The following is an 18,883-nucleotide window of genomic DNA, read 5'->3' as shown; positions in this document are numbered from 1 at the left end:
TGTTAATTACTTTTTTTTCTTTGCTATCTTTGCAGGAAATGGGTATATTGAAGGTAAAGAGCTAGAAAACTTTTTCCAAGAGCTGGAGAAGGCAAGAAAAGGCTCTGGCATGGTAAGCCTGGACCTCTCTTCCAATTATTTGGGATTTTCTGTCATCCTGACCATAACTTTGAGCATTGTCTATCCCAGGTTATACAACCCATCAGTGGGCCTGACATCTCTGGTCTTGACACTTGGTTTTTCTTTTATTTGTAAGGATTTTTAAAAATTGAAATACTCCTTCAAAAGAGTCCCTGACCTCGATATCTTTGGGTGCTTGGGTGGGTGTTCATGAACGGACACCAGGGATTGATGAACCCCCCAAAACTGCAAAGCTTTGTGTCTGTGGATGTGTGTATAAAAAGTATTTTTTCCTAGGGAAGAGTCCACAGCCTATCTTAGATGCTCCAAGGGGTCGTGACTCAACACTGGGTGCCTAGGGGGTTTCAAGTGACTTTATTCTGGACCAGAGTTTCTTAGCCTCAGAACTGTTGACATTTGGGCCTGGATAATTCTTTGTTGCGGGGAACTGTCCTGTGCATTGTAGGGTGATTAGCAGCATCTCTGGCCTCTACCCGTGAGATGCCAGCAGCACCCCTCCAAGTTGTGACAATCAAAAATGTCTCCAGACATTGCCACATGTCCCCTGTGGGGGCTACAGAATCATCCCCAATAGAGAAACACTGTTCTAGACCAACAAAGGCTGGAATCCTCAGGAAGGACCTAAAGGAAAATGGAGGATTGCTCCAAACCAGTATCTGAACCAGGTGGTGCTGGCTGGCCTTATGTGTGGAGGTGTCAGACTGCCCTTCTTAACCTTCTTGAAGTGACTCCAGATCATGTCCCAGCCCCTTAACGGCATGGACGTTGTTTGCCCTGGTGCCAGCTTGGGACCACTGAATTCACTAAAGCCTTTTGGAAGAGCATCTGAAACACTGAAATGCTAAGGTGGTAGGAGGTAGCCTGATATGATTCCATGTCTGGTTCTCGAATATACAGAGTCAGACCCGCTCCCTCCCCCCACCACTCCCGGGTCATTTGGGGGTCTCTCTACTCTCCCCTCCTGTGTGTCTATTGGCCAATCCACTTCTTATTAGCAAGTCTTCATGGAGCGGTTGGGGAGATGAGTCACAGATCCTCTGGCCAGCTCCTGGTTCAGAGCTCGGCAGAGTGCCCCAGTGAGGAGGAGGGCCAGGCAATGGTCTTAAGCGATGGAGGTGATTCATGGCTTTGTTTATCAACAGTTCCCCCATCACCTCTCATTACTAGGGTAATGAAGCCTGGATCACAGAAAACACAGGCTTCACAACTGATTCTGGGATCATGCGGTAGGTGGAAGAATGTGTTTTTATGAAGCGCTTCAAATCTGAAATCCTTCTCTTAGTCATTCCCTTCCTCAGATAGCATCAGGGGTGATTTTCAAGTCTGTCAACAACCTTCTCTACTGACATCATCCCCGACTGGTTCTCAGAGCAGCTGTTATATAATGGAAAGGATATTGGCCATGGAAGCAAGAGCCATGAGTTCAAATTCTGGCGACACTAACTGGTGACCTCGGGAGAAGTCACTTCATCTTGGCCTCCATTTGTGTGTAAAATGGAGAGGCTACTGACCTCAGCGGGACTGTCGTAAAAATTATATAGGATAACCACATTTGTGATAAGAGCCAGGATCGTTCCATGCACATTTGTAAATGTAAAGCAATAGATACTGATAAACAAATAAATATTGATAAATTGAGACCAGTTCCAAAGGTAAAAAACAATAGAAGGGATTCAGAAAAAAACCCTAAGAGTTAGTAGACTTCTCCTCGGCCCAATCCTAGGAAACACACAACCCACCCCAAATTTCAAGTTCTTCGCCCTTTTAGTAGTCACAGTAATCTAGGGGACTATCCAAATTACCCCTCAGCTATATGAAGACTTTTTCTTGACATTCTTCCCGGCAAAAAATCAGAGTGAAAAATATGTGGAATTGCCGGTTAGTCTTTAAAAAGGAAAATGAGCGTTCACCTTACGATGGTGGACTGCTTAGAACCTATTGGGGGCCACTGGAATAAGTGGGACTTTATTAAAAGCTGCCTCAGTAAACTGATGGGGCCACAGTCCTCACATCTGAGTGATGGGAGTAAGTCCTCGCCCTTCTGATAGAGCTGTGGTTTAATCCATCTCAAAGGCAGAGGGGCGTGTTTAATTACATGGCACAGAGCATGTCCACTTGTCCTGTTCCCCTTTGAAAATTATGTGACTGAGCCTCAAAGAAGAGACTGTTTGGATTTGGAGGGATCCTGAAAAGGAAAAGGGTGCCGCCCTGATCTCTCAGGGGATTGGCTCAGCCTGGTTCTATGCCTGCAGATTTAGGCTGCGAAATGATTCCCAGCACTGCTGCACCGAGCGGGCGGAAAAGCCTCAGTTCACATGGGACCCAGCAGGAAGTCAGCCCCTTTTGTCTTTCCCTAGATGTCAAAGAGTGACAACTTTGGGGAGAAGATGAAGGAGTTCATGCAGAAGTATGACAAGAACTCAGATGGGAAAATTGAGATGGCAGAGGTGAGTCCTGTTGCCCTGGCTCAGAGCTTGCATGGGAAGGGCCATGTGTTGCCTGTGCCTCTCCATGCACAGGTGTCCTAGGGGTCTACATGAGGCACTGGTCTTGAAGTCCCCCACCCCACCCATAGACTTAGGCTGACCAAAGAGTAGAGATGGGGCTTTTTCTGTGTCTCACAAGGAAGGAGGAAGCACTAACGACCGCCCTAAGACAAAGATGACATCTCAATTGCTCAACACATAAATATATAAATATTTATGTGTATACTGATATATATGTATAAATATTTATATGTATACTTATATATAATTTATATATACTTATAACTATATATAAATATAAAATATTTACATATAAATGTAAATAATTTATAGTTATAGCATTATAATTTATGTGTATATATATACACACATGTATTCATATACGCATAGATATATACAGATTGTTAAAAGATAAACTGAGGCATATTAAACAACTTTTAAGTATATTTGAGCAAAAGTCTATTCCAATGGGGCAGTGCCAAACCGGAAGTGGTTAGGAACGCTCCACTGACAGAAGCTCAGGGAAAGACTTTGATAGAGAAGAGGCAGAAGCAAAACAAGGAGATGATTTGATGGCTGTAGCTTAAGTGGTTGCATTATTTGGGAAAGCCTAGTTGGCTGTTTTGGCTGTTGGTTTAGATTTTGGTTTGCTTACATGAGCCACTAAGGCATGAAGGCCACCTCAGTCTATTGGCGTTCTTATTTAATTTAACAATTTATATATACATGCCTACACACATACACTCATATAGACACATACACTTATGCACATGTGTGCAGGCCTAACTAAATAGCTCTGACAATCAGCTGGCAACCCGTGGTCAAGGGGTCAAGAATAATGATGGTGGCCCACACTGAGGGCGTAGTCCCCCGCCCCTGGGGAAGCAGAGACAGACAGAGATTCCAGTGGATGGGATTTATTGAGGGAGAGCGCTCAAGAGAAGGGGAGAGAGGGCAGCAGGAAAGGGCAGAGGAAGGAGCTAAGCGCGTGGTCTCAGCTGGAGCCTAGTCTTGCCTGATCTCATGGGGAGCTCTGGAGTGTGGATTGTGCCACAGAGTTGGTCCCCCCTTGAGGCAGGCAGGGGATGGTCCTTTGTACCCCTGTATCAGTCAGTCCTTGGATGCAGGCTGCCCCCTGCAGGTTGGGTGGGGGTGGGGAAGCTGGGTGGGGCAGCCCTAATTTGGTGAAGGGCAGTTCTCCTGTAGGGGACAGCTATGAGCCATTGGCAGTCACCCTTCACAGCAGCTGAGTGATGGCCCACCAGCCTAGTTAAAGGGGATCTGGGACAGGCACCAACAGCAGCCACTGTAGATGCCTAAACTGTAAGTCTCAGAACATCCTGACCCAAATGGGCTTAAACCAGGGGTCTGCAGACTTTTTCTACAGAGATCCAGATTCTAGTAAACGTTTTAGGGTTTACATGCCATACAGGCTCTATCACAACTCTTCAATTCTGCCTTTGTGGCACAAAAGCAGCCGCAGGCAATATGTAAATGAATGGGCGTGGTCCTGTTCCAATACAAGTTTATTTATAGAAACAGGCATTGGGCCAGATCTGGCCATAGTTGACCGACTCCTGGTTTAAACGACGAGAGGCTCCTAATGAGAATGGCCATGGGCAAGGTTGACTCCAGGTGAAGGAGGCCAGGCATCCAGCTCCACTTCTCTGTAGTTCTCTTGGTTCTGTTCTCTGCTCCCAAAACAGCTTGATCCTCAGGCTGGTAGCAAGCTGGCTGCAGCCGTTCCAGGCATCACAGCCAGATACAACCAAGCAGATGCAGAAAGAGCTAATCTGATCAGGTTCCTCATAAGAACAAGGAAACCTTTCCCAGAAGTAGACCTCCTCTCACATTTCATTGGCCAAGACTAGGTCACCTGCCTACCCATAAGCCAATCACTGGCAAGAGAAATAGGATTAGCATGTTTAGCTGAGGCTAATCAGGATTTGCCTGTGACCAAGGATGCTGGAAGCAGAAGAAGGGGGAACGCCAGTTGGGAGGGCAGCCGGCCGTGTTGGCTCCACAAGGGTACTTGCATTTTTTAAGTCAGATTTGTTGAGGTATAATTTATATACAATAAACTGCATCAATTTGAAGTGGAAAGTTCCATGAGTTTAGACAGTTGCATACAGCCATGTAATCACCACCACAATCCAAATACAGCAATTCTATCGCCACCGGAGTTCCCCCGCCTGGTGTAGACCATCCTGTACTGGCAACCGCCAACCTCGGATGGGTTTGCATTTTTTAGAATTTTATATATATGGAATAATCTATTCAGTATTCTTTTGAGTCTGGGACTTGCATTTATAAAGTGGCACCGCTTTCTGTCCCTCCAAGTACTCAAACGCTAAGGTTTGAGGTGACTCAGCTGTACTTCTCAGAACATCCTTCTTCCCCCTTTGAAGGGCTGTTCTCAAGGAAGAAAGCAGAATGGACCAAAATGCACCTCCCACGCTGCCTCCCACTGGCCATTTTCCATCCTTCCTACAGGGAAGTCTGCTCTGCTCCCTGGCGGGGCCCTCCATAATGTTACTGTTGCTCTCTGATCCCCCAGCTGGCGCAGATCCTGCCGACTGAGGAGAACTTCCTTCTGTGCTTCAGGCAGCACGTGGGCTCCAGCGCCGAGTTTATGGAGGTGAGGCCGAGGCGCTGCCTTCCGTCTGCACACTGGGGCCTGCCTTTCGCCCATGTTCAGGAGCCAGGCCCACTCGAATGCCTGGGAACCATCCCTGGGAGACACTAAACCCCTTACCGCTTCGCTATTCAAAGTGTGGTCCATGGACCAGCAGCGTCAGCATCCTCATCATGTGGGTGCTTGTTAGACATACAGAGTCCCCTTCCCACTGAGTCAGAATCTACATTTTAACAAGCTTCCCGGGCGATGTGTGTGCACACTGAAGTGTGGGGAATAAGGTAAAAAGTAAGCCTGGGTCAAGTATGTTTGGGAAATGCTGTTTACACTCTATCTCCCGTTTGGGGATTTGTCACAGTCGTTTGCATATTATAGGTTCTGAGAAATCCTGAAGAGACCCATTTCACTCTCTTTGGCTCCAGGGTCCCCCATCCTTTGTTCTCACTCACTAACGTTAGTGTCCCTCAAAGTCAGAGTTCCAAAGAACATGCTTGGCAGGGATGGGTTTAGGTACCGTCTTAAAGCTGGAAAAGCCCCGTGAGAATTCCAGTTTCTAGTATCTTCCAGGTTTGATCTTTGACTGCGGTCTGGGTTTCAGTGTCCCCTTTAAAATGGACATTGCCGTCTTTGCAACAGAAACTCTTTGAGATCCTCCTGTGAAATCGGACGTCCACACTCAAGTGTCCTTTGAGTAACATTCAACCAATAGATTGAACCATGTGAAGTTGCTGATATTTAACCATTTTTGATTTACAGAAATTGGAAGTTCCATATGGTTCAACCAGCTATATTACTAATCCTGATGCCCAGCATACTACCAATTATTTCTTGCTATTTTTCTGGGGCTCTGCGCCCTCAGAGTGAAACTCAACCCATACCCCCCACACACATACCGCCTGCTGTGATAAATAACGGCTGGCCTTCAGCGTGACTCAGAGTTGCCGTTCGTCACGTTAAATCCATTTCCAGCCACCGGTAATCCCCACTCCATGATTCACTGCCTAAAATGACTGGAGAGCTAGCCCAGAAACCCGCATGGCAGCGAGTTCCCCACGTGGATAGAAAGTCGGTTAGAAATAACCAATTCTCAGGGTGGAAGAGTTATTTTTTAAACGGCAGCTTGCAGAAGCATCAAATATGGATTTAATTTTATGGTGCTTGAAACAATTTTCTCCAGATTTTTCAAGATAGCAAGATTCCGTAAACTGGTCATTGACATCCTGGATTCTCTTCTTAATCCTTCTCTCGCCTATCTGGGGGGGAAAGTCCTGCGTATACTTGGAACTTGTCAAGGTGTGGCTTTTGTGAGTGTCCATTTTTCTCTCTGTAGAAAAGGGAGTGTTATGCCTGACCGGTCCTTTCCTGATAGGAAGGCAGACAAAGATTGGCGTCTGTACCACCTCTGGTCTGTAAAATGGGGATGATGATAGCTTGGAGGAGGCAGAGATGCTTAAAGAGGGGCAAAAAACACCTCTTTCTCCCTCTCTCTCTCAAAATCATTAGTGGTTTCTCTCTATGTGGTTGGCACAACTCCGTATTCTTATCTACTTTTATCCTATAAGCCCCAGTATAACTACGGAGCCGCTCCTCCTCTCAAGTTTCCTGGGACCCCGCCATCCCCTTCTGGGGCTGTCTGTTTGTTCCATTTTTATCAGCTGGAAACATGAAATGGTCCCTGAGTAGCCCTGAAAGGCTTGTGCCATCAGATAGCTCCCACCCCACGGCTCAGCACGAGATTTTAATTTCTAATTTTAGTGGCACCTCAGGATTTCTTTCAGATTTCACAAAGCCCAGGTCTGTTGAACTCTTTACCTTGAATGGGAAGAGAATAATGACCCACCGAGGGATGAGCACAAAGTACTGAAAGGGGCAGAGAAGGGAGCATGAGAGCGTGGGGGAGGGGCAGATCCAGTGCGGGGGGGCGGGGTGGGGGAGGTCAGGCTGCTGGGGTGCTCTCACTCCGAAGAGCAGCCAAGTGCTTTGCTCTGTGCAGGGTCTGGGGTCCCTTCAGGTTATCCTCCTTCTAGGCAATTTAAGGGGTGTCTGCCTTTCTCCCAGTCAAGGCTCAACCTAGAAGAACTCAATTCTAATGTACTGAATGCATGCAGGTGGTCGGTAAATTCATATTTGAAAACCTTCATATGTGAAAACACACATTTCTTAGTACTTTCTCAAGAGTAGGCTTTCTGGCCAAGGAAGGAATATTTTGACAGAACTGGGCATTGTTTGTCCCCAGAGAAAGGACGCTCCCTGAATCAAATACCATCTCCCCAAGTCGTCTGTAGTATAAGTCTAGCTTTTTGCTGCGATTTGCTCGTTGACCCATAACTAAAAAAGAATCAGGATCAACTTTCCTGAGCCGCTCCTATACTGTGAGAGTTACACAGCCTTGTTTGCTGGTATGAGAGAAAGATCCTAAAATATCTATGAACTCCCACACTCCTGACAATAAAAGGGGGACATGATTTGGAAAAGAGGAGGTTAAATTTGGGAAAAGAATTAGTGCTTGCCGACTCTCAGAAAATCAAGTGTTGCTGGCGTCCAGGTGTGCAGTTTAGAGCCAAGGGAGAAGGAAAGAAAAATCAAGGGAAGAAAACTTGAAAGAAAATCTAAGAAATATGATCAGGCATCAAAATAGACTAAAGATTTGGGAAGCAGGGTTCTCTGGGCCTTTTTGTCACAGATACAGGCAGCACCCTCCCCCACTCCCCACCATGGTACTCCTCCTCTCCACCAGATGGCCTGGGTAAAAGGCTGGAGTTTTCCGGCAGTTGTATACAGGACCATATTTTCTCAGGACCATCATATTAGTTACCTCTTGCTGCATAACAAATTACCCCCAAAATTTAGCAGCCTAAGTCAACGAACATTTATTATTTCACAGTTTCTGTGATCAGGAACTTGGGAACAGCTTAGCTGGGTGGTTCTGGCTCAGCGTCTCTCATGAGATAAAGGTCAAGATGCCAGTTGGGGCACCAGCCCAATGGCACAGTGGTTAAGTTCACACATTCCAATTCAGCGGCCCAGGGTTTGCTGGTTCGGATCCCAGGTGTGCACATACATACCACTTGTCAAGCCATGCTATGGCAGGCATCCCACGTATAAAGTAGAGGAAGATGGGCACCGATGTTAGCTCAGAGCCAGTCTTCCTCAGAAAAAAGAGGAGGATTGGCGGCAGATGTTACCTCAGGGCTAATCTTCCTCAAAAAAAAAAAGGTGTCAGCTGGGCTGCAGTCATCTGAAGGCTTGACTGGAGCTGGAAGATACATTTCCAAGATGGCACAATCATGTGGCTGTTGGCAAGAGGCCTCAGTTCCTCACTACATGAGCCTTTCTATACGGCTGCTTGAGTGTCCTTACAACATGGCAGCTGGCTTCCTCCATAGGGAGTGATCCAAGAGAGAGAACAAGAAAGAAACCTCAATACCTTTGTGACCCAGGCTCGGAAGCCCCACACTGTCAAATCTGCCATATTCTGTTCATTAGAAGCAAGTCACTAAGTCCAGCTCATGATCAAGGAGATAGGAATCGAGCTCCACCTTTGGAAGGGAGGTGAAGAATTTGTGGACATCTTAAAACCACTACAACTGTTTTTCCTTATTTCTCCTGTGTAATGTCTGCTCTTGCTCAGATGGCCAGAACATAGAGGAAGGAGGTGGTCAGACTCATGTCACCTCCTGAAGCGCTGCTTCTCTTTGACGTCCTAGATGCTGTAGTCAGCAGGACTCTACACATGCACCAAATAATTGGGACTCAGATCAGAGCCCACAACCAGTGTGGGAGAGATCGATTGTCCAGGCCTAGGTCACATGTCTACCTCTGGAGATGGGTCAACCCCTCTTGAACCATATGGACTGAGTATGGGAGAGGGGTGGTTTCCTGAAAAAAAAGGGGAGTGATCCTTTTTCTCAGAAAGGTGGGGGAGTGGCCTTGGGATATTCTAAACATACTGATTACACTACCAATTCTGCTCTACCTTCAGACATGACCGCCATATGCATCACGATGGAGGGATGGAGGCGGGAGTACAGTGAAGAATAACCAAAGCCTGTTTCTGCCCCTTCCAGAGAGTTCTTACCCTTGCCCCCAGCCCCCACACAGAGAATGAGAAGCTTCCAGAGCAGTAAAAGTACACCCTATATACCCACAGCAAAAATCAGATCCAGTACATCCTAGTGCTAGCCCTGGTCAAAGCTACCTGGTTAGCATCTTAGAAAACCATAACTTGGTTACACGATGATCTGAAAAGAGACCCAGGCCTGTAGCCAGTTCGAGTAGGGAGACCTTATCCGAGCAGATTTTTTCCCTCTCTGTGTGACCTTGGCCAAGACATCTTCCCTCATTTCTTCATCTGTGACATTGAAGAGACTGGGCTTGACCACATCCACATCCCCACCTCACTATAATATTCTTGAATATCAAGACCTGGCCTGGCCCATTAAAGGAAATGGAGGGAGGCTTAAAGATGTTGATAGGTCTTTGCGAACGGGTTGATGTTCCCATTGCAGGCTTGGCGGAAGTATGACACAGACAGAAGTGGCTACATTGAAGCCAATGAGCTGAAGGTAGGCTGGGGCTTGGGGAGGGTGTGGAGGCCTCAGAGGATGTCACTGAGGCCAGAGTGGTGGCGGGTTTAAGGAGCCTGGAGGGGGCAGAGACGTTGGGTGAGAAACATGGGTTTGTGGTCTGCTTAGGAGTACACATGCTTGGCTCTGAATTGTTGGACGTGTTTGGGGCAGCCGTGTAAAGTCAGTAACATGGGGCTGTAAGGCCATAGAGTGCAACCAAACCACACTCCTCTGCACATCAGTGCCCAGGACAGGCATCCTCAAGGCGGGTCCAGCAGACTGGCCTTCTGGCTTGTATGTCTACCCCTAGATTCCTCTGGAACGGTGATCCCAGGCACTGCTTAGCTCTGTGTCCTGGCTCTCTGAGGAGCCACAGCCAGTTTCTACTGCCTGTCTTGTGGGGCGAGTTTGCAGCCAGGAGCTACCCCTAGGCCTTCAAGGTCACTCCACAAGCATTAAGGGGTTAGGGAATTATGAGGGATGTAAGCTATACAAGTGGTAGACCTCCAAAAACAATGTTGACTGAATGACTGAGTGAACAAGGGAGTGAGGGACTGACTGAATGAGTCAGAGCTCGAAGAGGCCTTTTGTATTCCAGGGATTCCTGTCGGACCTACTGAAGAAGGCAAACCGGCCGTACGATGAACCCAAGCTCCAAGAGTACACCCAAACCATAGTGAGTGGGCCGAAGTGTCCCTCCTCCCCGGGGGCTCAAGCTGGTGGATTTCTGGGTTGCAGAGTCTTTTGTTGGCTGATTCTCTGGGCCTGGGTGAAGTGACTCCCATTGGCAGCTGGCAAAAGGGATGCTAGTTCATGGCCCCTCTCTCTGAGGTCCCATTGAGCTGCCTCCTGGGCCAGTGTAAGTCTGGAAACATCTGTTTTCGTGACAGCCTCTGCAGCTCCGGGAGAGGATAAACTTGGAGAGGGTGGGCCTTTGGTGCTGGCCTGCTGGTCTGCCGGCCTCTGCGGCCCTCTCCCTGAGAAGGGAAGAGGGGAGCAGTGACAGAGCCCCTGCTGTCTTCCCAATGACTGATTTAGACCATGTTGGTCCCTGGCCTCCAGGAGACCTCAGAGGAGGCATGAGCACACTCCGCCCATCTTCGTTCCTCTCCAGTAGAGGGGATGGCAGGTCAAGGGCCCACATGAGAGAAGGGCAAAGTGAATAGCCTAGGTACCTCTTTCTGTCCCCAACAGCTACGGATGTTTGACTTGAACGGGGATGGCAAATTGGGCCTCTCAGAGATGTCCCGGTAAGTGCCTGCCCTCACCCCCAGTGTCACTTTTAATAAGATCCCTGCAGATCATTCCTGAGCTACTGTCCCCATCTCTAAGATCAATCAGTGGGAAAAGTGACGGGTCAGGTGTCACAAAGTTCAAGGCAAAGCTAGACAACACCTCCGTGTGTCTGCTTTCCTCTCTCTAGAGCTTTCCACTAACTCCTGATTATTAAGTGCTCAGAGGCCGTTTCCATAACTACAGATGCTGCTTTTGCATCCCCCGATGCCTGAGTTGTTCTTGCCTCTGCTCTGTCTCCTAATCTCTGCTCTGACATTTTCTTCCAGACTCTTGCCCGTACAGGAAAATTTCCTGCTTAAATTTCAGGTAAAAGGGTCACTTTGCTTTTCTTCACTTCTTCCCTTTCCCTCATCCCTCTGAGCTTCACCCTTCCACGTTCCTGTCCCCCAGTCCACTGCACACACACGCACGCACACACACACACACTCACACACTCTCACACTCCGGGGCTTTTGCTTCTCTCTTTAATACCTTGGGCCTTCCAGGGCATGAAGCTGACCTCAGAGGAGTTCAACGCGATCTTCACATTTTACGACAAGGTAAGAGGGAGGACAGTGCAGGGGCCCCACCACCAGGGGAGCCCGCTTACCGGAATGGCTCAACTTCATCCTTAGGAATAGACGAGCTGTCGGAGGGGCAGCTCGGACCCTGTGGTTTCTTCCAGTCCCTTTTGGTTCCCATCTTCTGCTGGGTGAGAAGACAAATGTCATTCGCAATCTGTAGCCTGTGGAGCCCAAGGTCTCGGTTCCTTGAAATTGCAGGAGAGAACAGCTCGTGGCAGAGGGTTGTGCTCGGAGCTAGGGCGTGATTATGTTGCTGGGGCCAAAGGGAGGAGGTGCTCAGTACTGCCCCTTCGTGCCAAGTCATGGTTTTGCATGGGAGCCAGGTGTTTTTTCTAGGAAGTGGGGCGTGAGAGGACCTCCTTGCCACCCGTCACCCCTACCTTAGCTGCCCCATGCCTGTGGGACTCCAGTGGCCTTCCTTATAGATAAAGGGTTAGGGGTAAACTTTAATCAGCCCCTGTGTTCATCTTGACGTCGTATTATGGAATGTGGCACTTAGGGAGTTGGCTAAATACTTCTTGAACCTCATATTTTCAATGCAAACAAAAAACACCAGCATGAAAGGCTATCAAAAGTTTGTCCTGAACTGTCCCATTCCTGTACTGACTCATAAAGTCAAAAGCGACGTGTTATTTTGACGCCGCACAGTCTGAGCACCTCCTTATGCACAGTCTAAAGGGAAGGTTAGACTCTGTGACCTCCCTGGAATGGGTCGGGGGGGAGCAAGAGGCAAGGTCAGGGGTCAAGGGGCCCGATTTCTAGAGCTCTGTGCTGACCCTCTGCGCCGCACCCCCAGGACGGAAGTGGCTACATTGATGAGAATGAACTGGATGCCCTGCTGAAGGATCTGTATGAGAAAAACAAGAAGGTGAGCAGCTGAGCCCAGAGGCCTGGGGCGGTGTCCCCAGGGGAGCAGAGAGGCCTCTGAGGGAGGGGTGGGAAGGAACGCCGCGGAGTGCATTCTGCTCCCCCCGGATCAGCCCTAACAAGGCAATGCCCGTTTTTTGTTTTGGTTTTGTTTTCTCTGGTTGCTTGATTGATGTTTTGTATTCTTTTACTTTTACTGTGGTAAATATACATAACATAAAGTTGGCCATCTTAGCCATTTTTAAGTGTATAGTTCAGTGGCATTAAGTACATTCACAAAGTTGTGCAAGCATCACCACCATCCATCTCCGGAGCTTTTTTCATCTTCCCAAAATGAAACTCTGTCCCCATTGATTCCTCCTTCCCTTCAGCCCCTGGCACCCACCATTCTACTTTCTGTCTTTATGAATTTGACTGCTCTGGATACTTCATATAAGTGGAACGATACAGCATTTGTCTTTTTGTGACTGGTTTATTTCACTTAGCATAATGTCTTCAAGATTCTTCCATGTTATAGCATGTGTCAAAATTTCCTTCCTTTTTAAGGCTGAATAATATTCCGTTGGATGTCTATTCTACATTTTGTTTATCTGTTCATCCATGGACGGACACTTGGGTTGCTTCCATCTGTTGGCTGCTGTAAATGATGCTATGATGAGGCAATGGCAGTTTTGATACAGCCCAGTTCCTGGAAGTATCAGCCACATTGCCAACAAAAAAGACTTTTTTTTTTTTAGGTTGGCACCTAAGCTAACAACTGTTGCCAGTCTTTTTTTTTTTTTCCTGCTTTTTTCTCCCCAAATCCCCCCAGTACATAGTTGTATATTTTCGTTGTGGGTCCTTCTGGTTGTGGCATGTGGGACGCCGCCTCAGCACGGCCTGACAAACGGTGCCATGTCCTTGCCCAGGATCCGAACCAGCGAAACCCTGGGCCGCCGAAGCAGATCGCAGGAACTTAATCATTCGGCCACGGGGCTGGCCCCAAAAAAAGACTTTTAACACAAGGAGAGATTTTGGAGAGCAGGGGCCAGTTGGAGGTGAGGGTTTCTGAATGGATTAACTGCAGCATCTGGAACTGGGGAAGAGGCTAAAAGGAGTCATGGAAGAATTTGTTCCCCTCAAACAAAAGTCTGAGAATTAAACTCTATTACTTTGCTGGTCGCGTTGCCTCTTGGACAGACCCCAGGAGACCCTCTATGGGCTCCTCTGGGGCCCTGGGTGGGAGGGGTCAGGTGGAACAGAAACCAGGCGACAAGCTTTTGCGGCTCATCTTCCTTCACATCCTGGAAAATGTCTTTCTCTGAGCAAATGGTTTTGCTGCTTTCTTCAATTAGATGATGAATGCTCTATAAATCTTTGCGTTGTCTAACTGTCTTGGCTGCCAGGCTAGAGCTAAATTTAATGCTCAGTTTCAGGGAAAAAAATTCATCGCAGCCTCTGAGTCTGTCTGTCTCCCTGTCTAATTGCTTTCTGATGTCTTTATCTTTATCCTGAGTATCATCCTTCATTTCTTTCATCCTGTTTATTTTTTTTCTTTATGTTACCTACAATTGGCTTTTGAAAGAGACGGAAAATAAATTATAAGTAAGCAAACACTTCCTGGGAAGAAGGAAGTACTCACCAAGCGTTAGAACTCAGCAAACTTTTTCTTGGCACCAAATTCCAGGAGAAAATTATTTATGCACCCGTATGTGTCCAAGGAATGTTGGGCATCATGATGGACAATATCTTTAACTGTAATTGTATTAATGAGGCATAATTTTTCTCCGTATTGTCCTGCCTTACACCTGAGGTTGGTTGACCCTGAAAGCATGCATTAAATCTCAAATTTCCTGGTCATCACCATGAGGCTCTTTCTTGATTAACACAAAAGACAACTCATAGGGCTATATCAGTTGACTCGAGATGTGGGAGAAAAAAAGAGAACCAGGTGTTGGGGTTAGGAAGCAATTCTGAAGGTTAGAGAACAAGGATATTAATAAAGTTGTTTACCTGGGAGCCTTCCACCTGTGGTGAGCTCCACATTTGGCATCTGGGGATGGAGGGAATGAATCAGTCGAAAGAGAGAGCTGCGGGACCGTAAATCCCAGCACCTGGGTTGGGAAGGGAACGGCCATTACTGGTGACCCCACATGGCAGATGCTCGTTCCGTTTTACTGGTGCCGCATGGACTGTGATACGGTTTCTGAGCAGATTAATGTTTGAGGCTCCTGAGGGATAGGCTGATGGCATCAAACTTGGACATTTCTTAGCGCTCCTGAGGCAACTCGCTAAAGGCTTCCCCAGCTTCAAGCAAAATTCCTAGACAGAGAAAGTGAGCATCCCCTCTCTCCATGCTGCTGAGACTCTTGCTGCCACACTGCACGGGGAGGGTGGGGGAGTCCCCTCAAGCTCAGGGGTTGATATATGGGGTCCCTTACCTGGCCCCTAACTGAGTGGTAGATAGCTCGGCACACCCTAGCGTTATGAGTTAGGTGACTTTTCTAGGGATTTCACAACTTCAGGGAAGATGTCCCCCAAATCTAGGGATGCTTGCAAAGTGCCTTTGCGCTGGGTGGTGGCACAAAAACCGGGAATCATTAACAGGAGGGGATGTCCCGAAACAATGCAAAAAGAGACTGACCTTTGAGCACCGAAAAAGATGCGAGTGAGGACAGGTGAGCCAAGTAAATCATTGGACAGGCTTTGGGACTCAGGGGACTAAGGACATTTCTGACTGTGGAGTTGGTCCAGTCCTTTAGCCTATTGTCTTTGTACCTCAGTTTTCTCATTAGCTGAGTAAGGACAATGACCCATCAGCCTAGAAGGGAAAGTATTAAAAAATATCTGTCAACATTTTCAATACAAAAGAAGGAGGAGGAGGAGGAGGAGGAGGAGGAAGGAAGGAGGGGAGGGAAGGGGAAGGGGTGAAAGAGCAGAGGAGGGGAGAGGAGAAGAAGGTAGGCAGGAAGGAAAGGAAAGGAAAAGATAGTTGTTAAGTGATTTTCCAATGTTGATGATGGCTTTGCTATATTTCAGACCTATTGGCTATTTGCATCCAAAGCAAGTCTCATAAAGTATGTATTCAAAACAAGGCTTATTAGATGTTGGTGTCCTCTTTGATGTTGGCCTCCATTTTATATGAGACTGCACGTACGTTCACGGGGCACCTCTGAAGGCAGCAAATAGCCGGTGAACAAGAAGTATAGGCTGGTGAGCTTTGCTGCTGGAGCAGGCAGGAGTTAGAGTTCCTTGTTTAAACAGGGGCGGCTTAGGGAAGTATGGTCCAAGGGGCCTGAAGACAAGACCAGGGAGTCTCCCCGGCATTCTGTCCCTCACTTGCAGGGACCCAGACTGAGTAAACGGAGGCCCATGGGGTAGAGGAATTTATACACGTTATGCAGCGATAATGGCTGTCATCACAACAGCTACTGTTTGGGGAGTGCATACCCTGTGTCAGGTACTGTGCTAGGTGTCATTTACGTCCATTCCCTCGTTTAACCGTCATGACTCCTCAGTGAGGCAGGCCCACCAGTGTACCCGTTTTATGGAGGAGGCAGCTGAGACTCGGGAAGGTTGAATACTTTCCCCAAAGCAATGCAGCCAGTAGGAGAAAGACAGAGGGTTTTAACCCAGGGCTTTCTGACTCCAAAGCCCATGCTTTTTATCCCTCTGGGCCACTTGCACTGGGATGGGATGAGAGAAAGCTTCCGGGGAGTGTGTTTGTGACTGAGCCAGGGGGCCATTTGGGTGGGGCCCTCCACTGAGCCTGCTCTTACCTGCTGCCTCTGTCTCCTAGGAAATGAACATCCAACAGCTCACCAACTACAGGAAGAGCGTCATGTCCTTGGCCGAGGCCGGGAAGCTCTACCGCAAGGACCTGGAGATTGTCCTCTGCAGCGAGCCCCCCATGTAAACTGGGGACAAGGGCTGCTTCTCCACCTCCCCCAGACCTGCCCCTGCTACCCAGCCCCCTCTACCCAGACCCAGAGATCACGAGCGCCCCTGCCCCGGTCCCTGCGACCTGCACACGCCAGCCTGCAGAGCAGGAAAGGAGAGATGGAGAATGGGCTGCTGACGGGCCTCCTGGAGCCCTCTCCAACCCAACCCAGCCGTGATGTGATGTGAGGGACACTCTGCTCTGCCTGCAGCGGGGCACCAACTGCATGGAAGGTGGGCGGGGCCCAGGTGGAGGTTCCCTCATTCTCTTCGCTGTGATGCATGAGCTCATTCACTGTATGATTTAGGCTTCTGTGTCCAACAGACTAGCCCTTCCCTCTCGCTCCCCTCCGCCCCTCCCCGATGCCACCACCCTCCCCAAACTCCAGGTTCCATCCACCTCCCCGCTAATGGTGTAGCTGTCTTTTCAGAGTCCGTGTTTGTGGAGAGCAGCGGCCCTCTCTTGTCTTCTTGACTCACTGTGCTCCTTTTCTCTTTGGGTTCCTTGTCTTCTTGTTTACCAAAGAAGAGTTTACAGACAATAAAATGGAAACGTTCTGCCATGGAAGCTCACCCAGTTCTGGTCGAGTGGTCAGCTTCTACGGTTCGCAGCCCGTCTTGACAAAGAGAGCCTGTTCTCCCATGGACGGGGGAGGGCGTCAGGACTGTCCGACTGGGGCAGAACCACTAAAGCAGGGCCCTGGGACCCCAGGACTCTGGGCTTTCACTCGCCATCCACTGCCTATCTGTTCAGCAACCTGTCTGTTCTTTGCTCCCTGTTTCTTTCTACCTCTCCGAGGTTATAACAGCAGTTACCAGCTCAGTGAAACTTACTAAGTGCCAGGTATTGTGCTGAACAGTCTAGCTGAGGTATCTCTCTTAAGCCTCTGAGAGAGGTGCTGCGGTTGTCTCCACTGTAAAGACCCCGAAACTCAGAGATTAAGTAACCAGCCCCACATCTCATGGCCAGTTGGGGGCAGAGCCAGGGTATGAATCCCACAGATTAGATCCACACACTTTGGGGTAGGGATACCAGTGAGGTGTGGAACAGTGGGGCTAGGTGACCTCCAGCAAGCAGGGGGAGCTCCAACCAGGAGTCCTAGAATGCCACAAACCTAACTTCTCCTCCTCAAAGTCCAGTTTAGCTCACAACAACTCGTCACGTGCCCCTTGATATAGGGCCAGCTTGGCCTTTGGGTCCATAGAGCTCTTTGAGATCCTAGAGTAGAGAGATAACTCATTTTTTTTAATGCTATCATTTATTGACTGCCTACAAGATGCATTTTGACATGACCTCATTTAATCCCACAACAATCTTATGCAATGGATACTATTGTCAGATGAAGAAACTAAAGCTCAAAGACAGTAACTTGTTCAAGGTGATACAACTCTGAAGTGGCAGAGCTAAGACTCAAATACGGCAGGTGTGACTCTGAAGTCACCTTTGGAAATGTCCTCTATTTGATTTCCAGGAACCCATCTAGATCAATGGACCCCAGAGGGGTAGATATACCTGGATCAGATATAAGCTTCATTTCTTTCCAAGCCACACCCCTTTCCAAGAGAAGCCATGCTGTTCACAAGCCGGATGGTGGAGCCCAGTGAGCCACCTGACCCCTCTCCGCCTGCCTGCAGCTGACTGGGCTGAGAGGGGACATCTGGTCCAAGCTGGGCCAGTAAGAGTCTCCCGGAATCCGGGGTTGAGATCCAGGCTGTCAGGCAGACCATGTGGCACTGGGGCTAGGTAGTGCTATAGCTCCGAGGCTGAGAGGTGGCACCATGGCAATCCAAAACCAAAGCCCCGACTGATGCTGGGAAGAGTAGAAACCAAGAGCCTGGGAGAGGGAGCCAGTCAGAATAGTGGAGAAAATACGCAGAGAAAAGCACAGGAAGGAAGGAGGGAGACAGAGAGAGAGAGACAGAATGAGAGAGAGACAGAGACAGAGAAACAAACAGAATAAGAGAGAATGAGAAAGATAGAAAGGGAGAGAGCAGAGGGAGAGGGGCCATCTAACCACTCCCACGAGGCCCTGCTGCACTTCCGAATACCGATCCATTTCCCTGCCCTCCCTGTGTATCCTACAGGGCACCTCCTGTCCACTAAGTGCCATCACCCCGTCATCCCTGGTCTTCCGACGAGGTGCTGTAGCCCAGTCTGCAGGTTCACACCTGCCCTCCCAGACACACACTGCTCTATCTGCGCTCCCCTCAAAGCATCGGGGCAAGGTGGGGTGGAGCAGTTGCCCGGTTTAGATCCACGCGGGGACAGAGCAGGGTCCTTTTCTACCCGGTTGCAGCTCCCAGACCCGGGTGTGCTGGAGCCCTTTCTCCAGGCACACTTTCTGCTCAGTGGAAGGGGAAACTCATGCTCTCAAGGAGACTTCGTCTCCTTAAGGAGCCCGTTTAGGG

General features: G+C 48.7%; 1 protein-coding gene across 1 annotated transcript in view; it reads left to right on the top strand.

The window, feature by feature from the left end:
- CALB2 (calbindin 2) overlaps positions 1–17,047 on the top strand; it is a 29,381-nt gene extending 12,334 nt beyond the window's left edge. The window contains exons 2-11 of the mRNA XM_014840832.3: positions 36–112; positions 2,499–2,588; positions 5,185–5,265; positions 9,771–9,827; positions 10,429–10,506; positions 11,025–11,080; positions 11,393–11,432; positions 11,612–11,665; positions 12,486–12,557; positions 16,335–17,047. Coding sequence (XP_014696318.1) covers positions 36–112; positions 2,499–2,588; positions 5,185–5,265; positions 9,771–9,827; positions 10,429–10,506; positions 11,025–11,080; positions 11,393–11,432; positions 11,612–11,665; positions 12,486–12,557; positions 16,335–16,451 — 722 coding nt within the window. The 3' untranslated portion in view covers positions 16,452–17,047. The remainder of the gene's footprint in view (positions 1–35; positions 113–2,498; positions 2,589–5,184; positions 5,266–9,770; positions 9,828–10,428; positions 10,507–11,024; positions 11,081–11,392; positions 11,433–11,611; positions 11,666–12,485; positions 12,558–16,334) is intronic.
- The last annotated feature ends 1,836 nt before the right edge of the window (positions 17,048–18,883 follow it).

Source organism: Equus asinus, chromosome 28, assembly GCF_041296235.1.
Source record: "Equus asinus isolate D_3611 breed Donkey chromosome 28, EquAss-T2T_v2, whole genome shotgun sequence".
In the NCBI taxonomy this organism is placed as follows: Eukaryota; Metazoa; Chordata; class Mammalia; order Perissodactyla; family Equidae; genus Equus; species Equus asinus.
The sequence above is the reverse complement of the archived record's forward strand: the minus strand, read 5'-3'. Positions and strand labels throughout refer to the sequence as shown.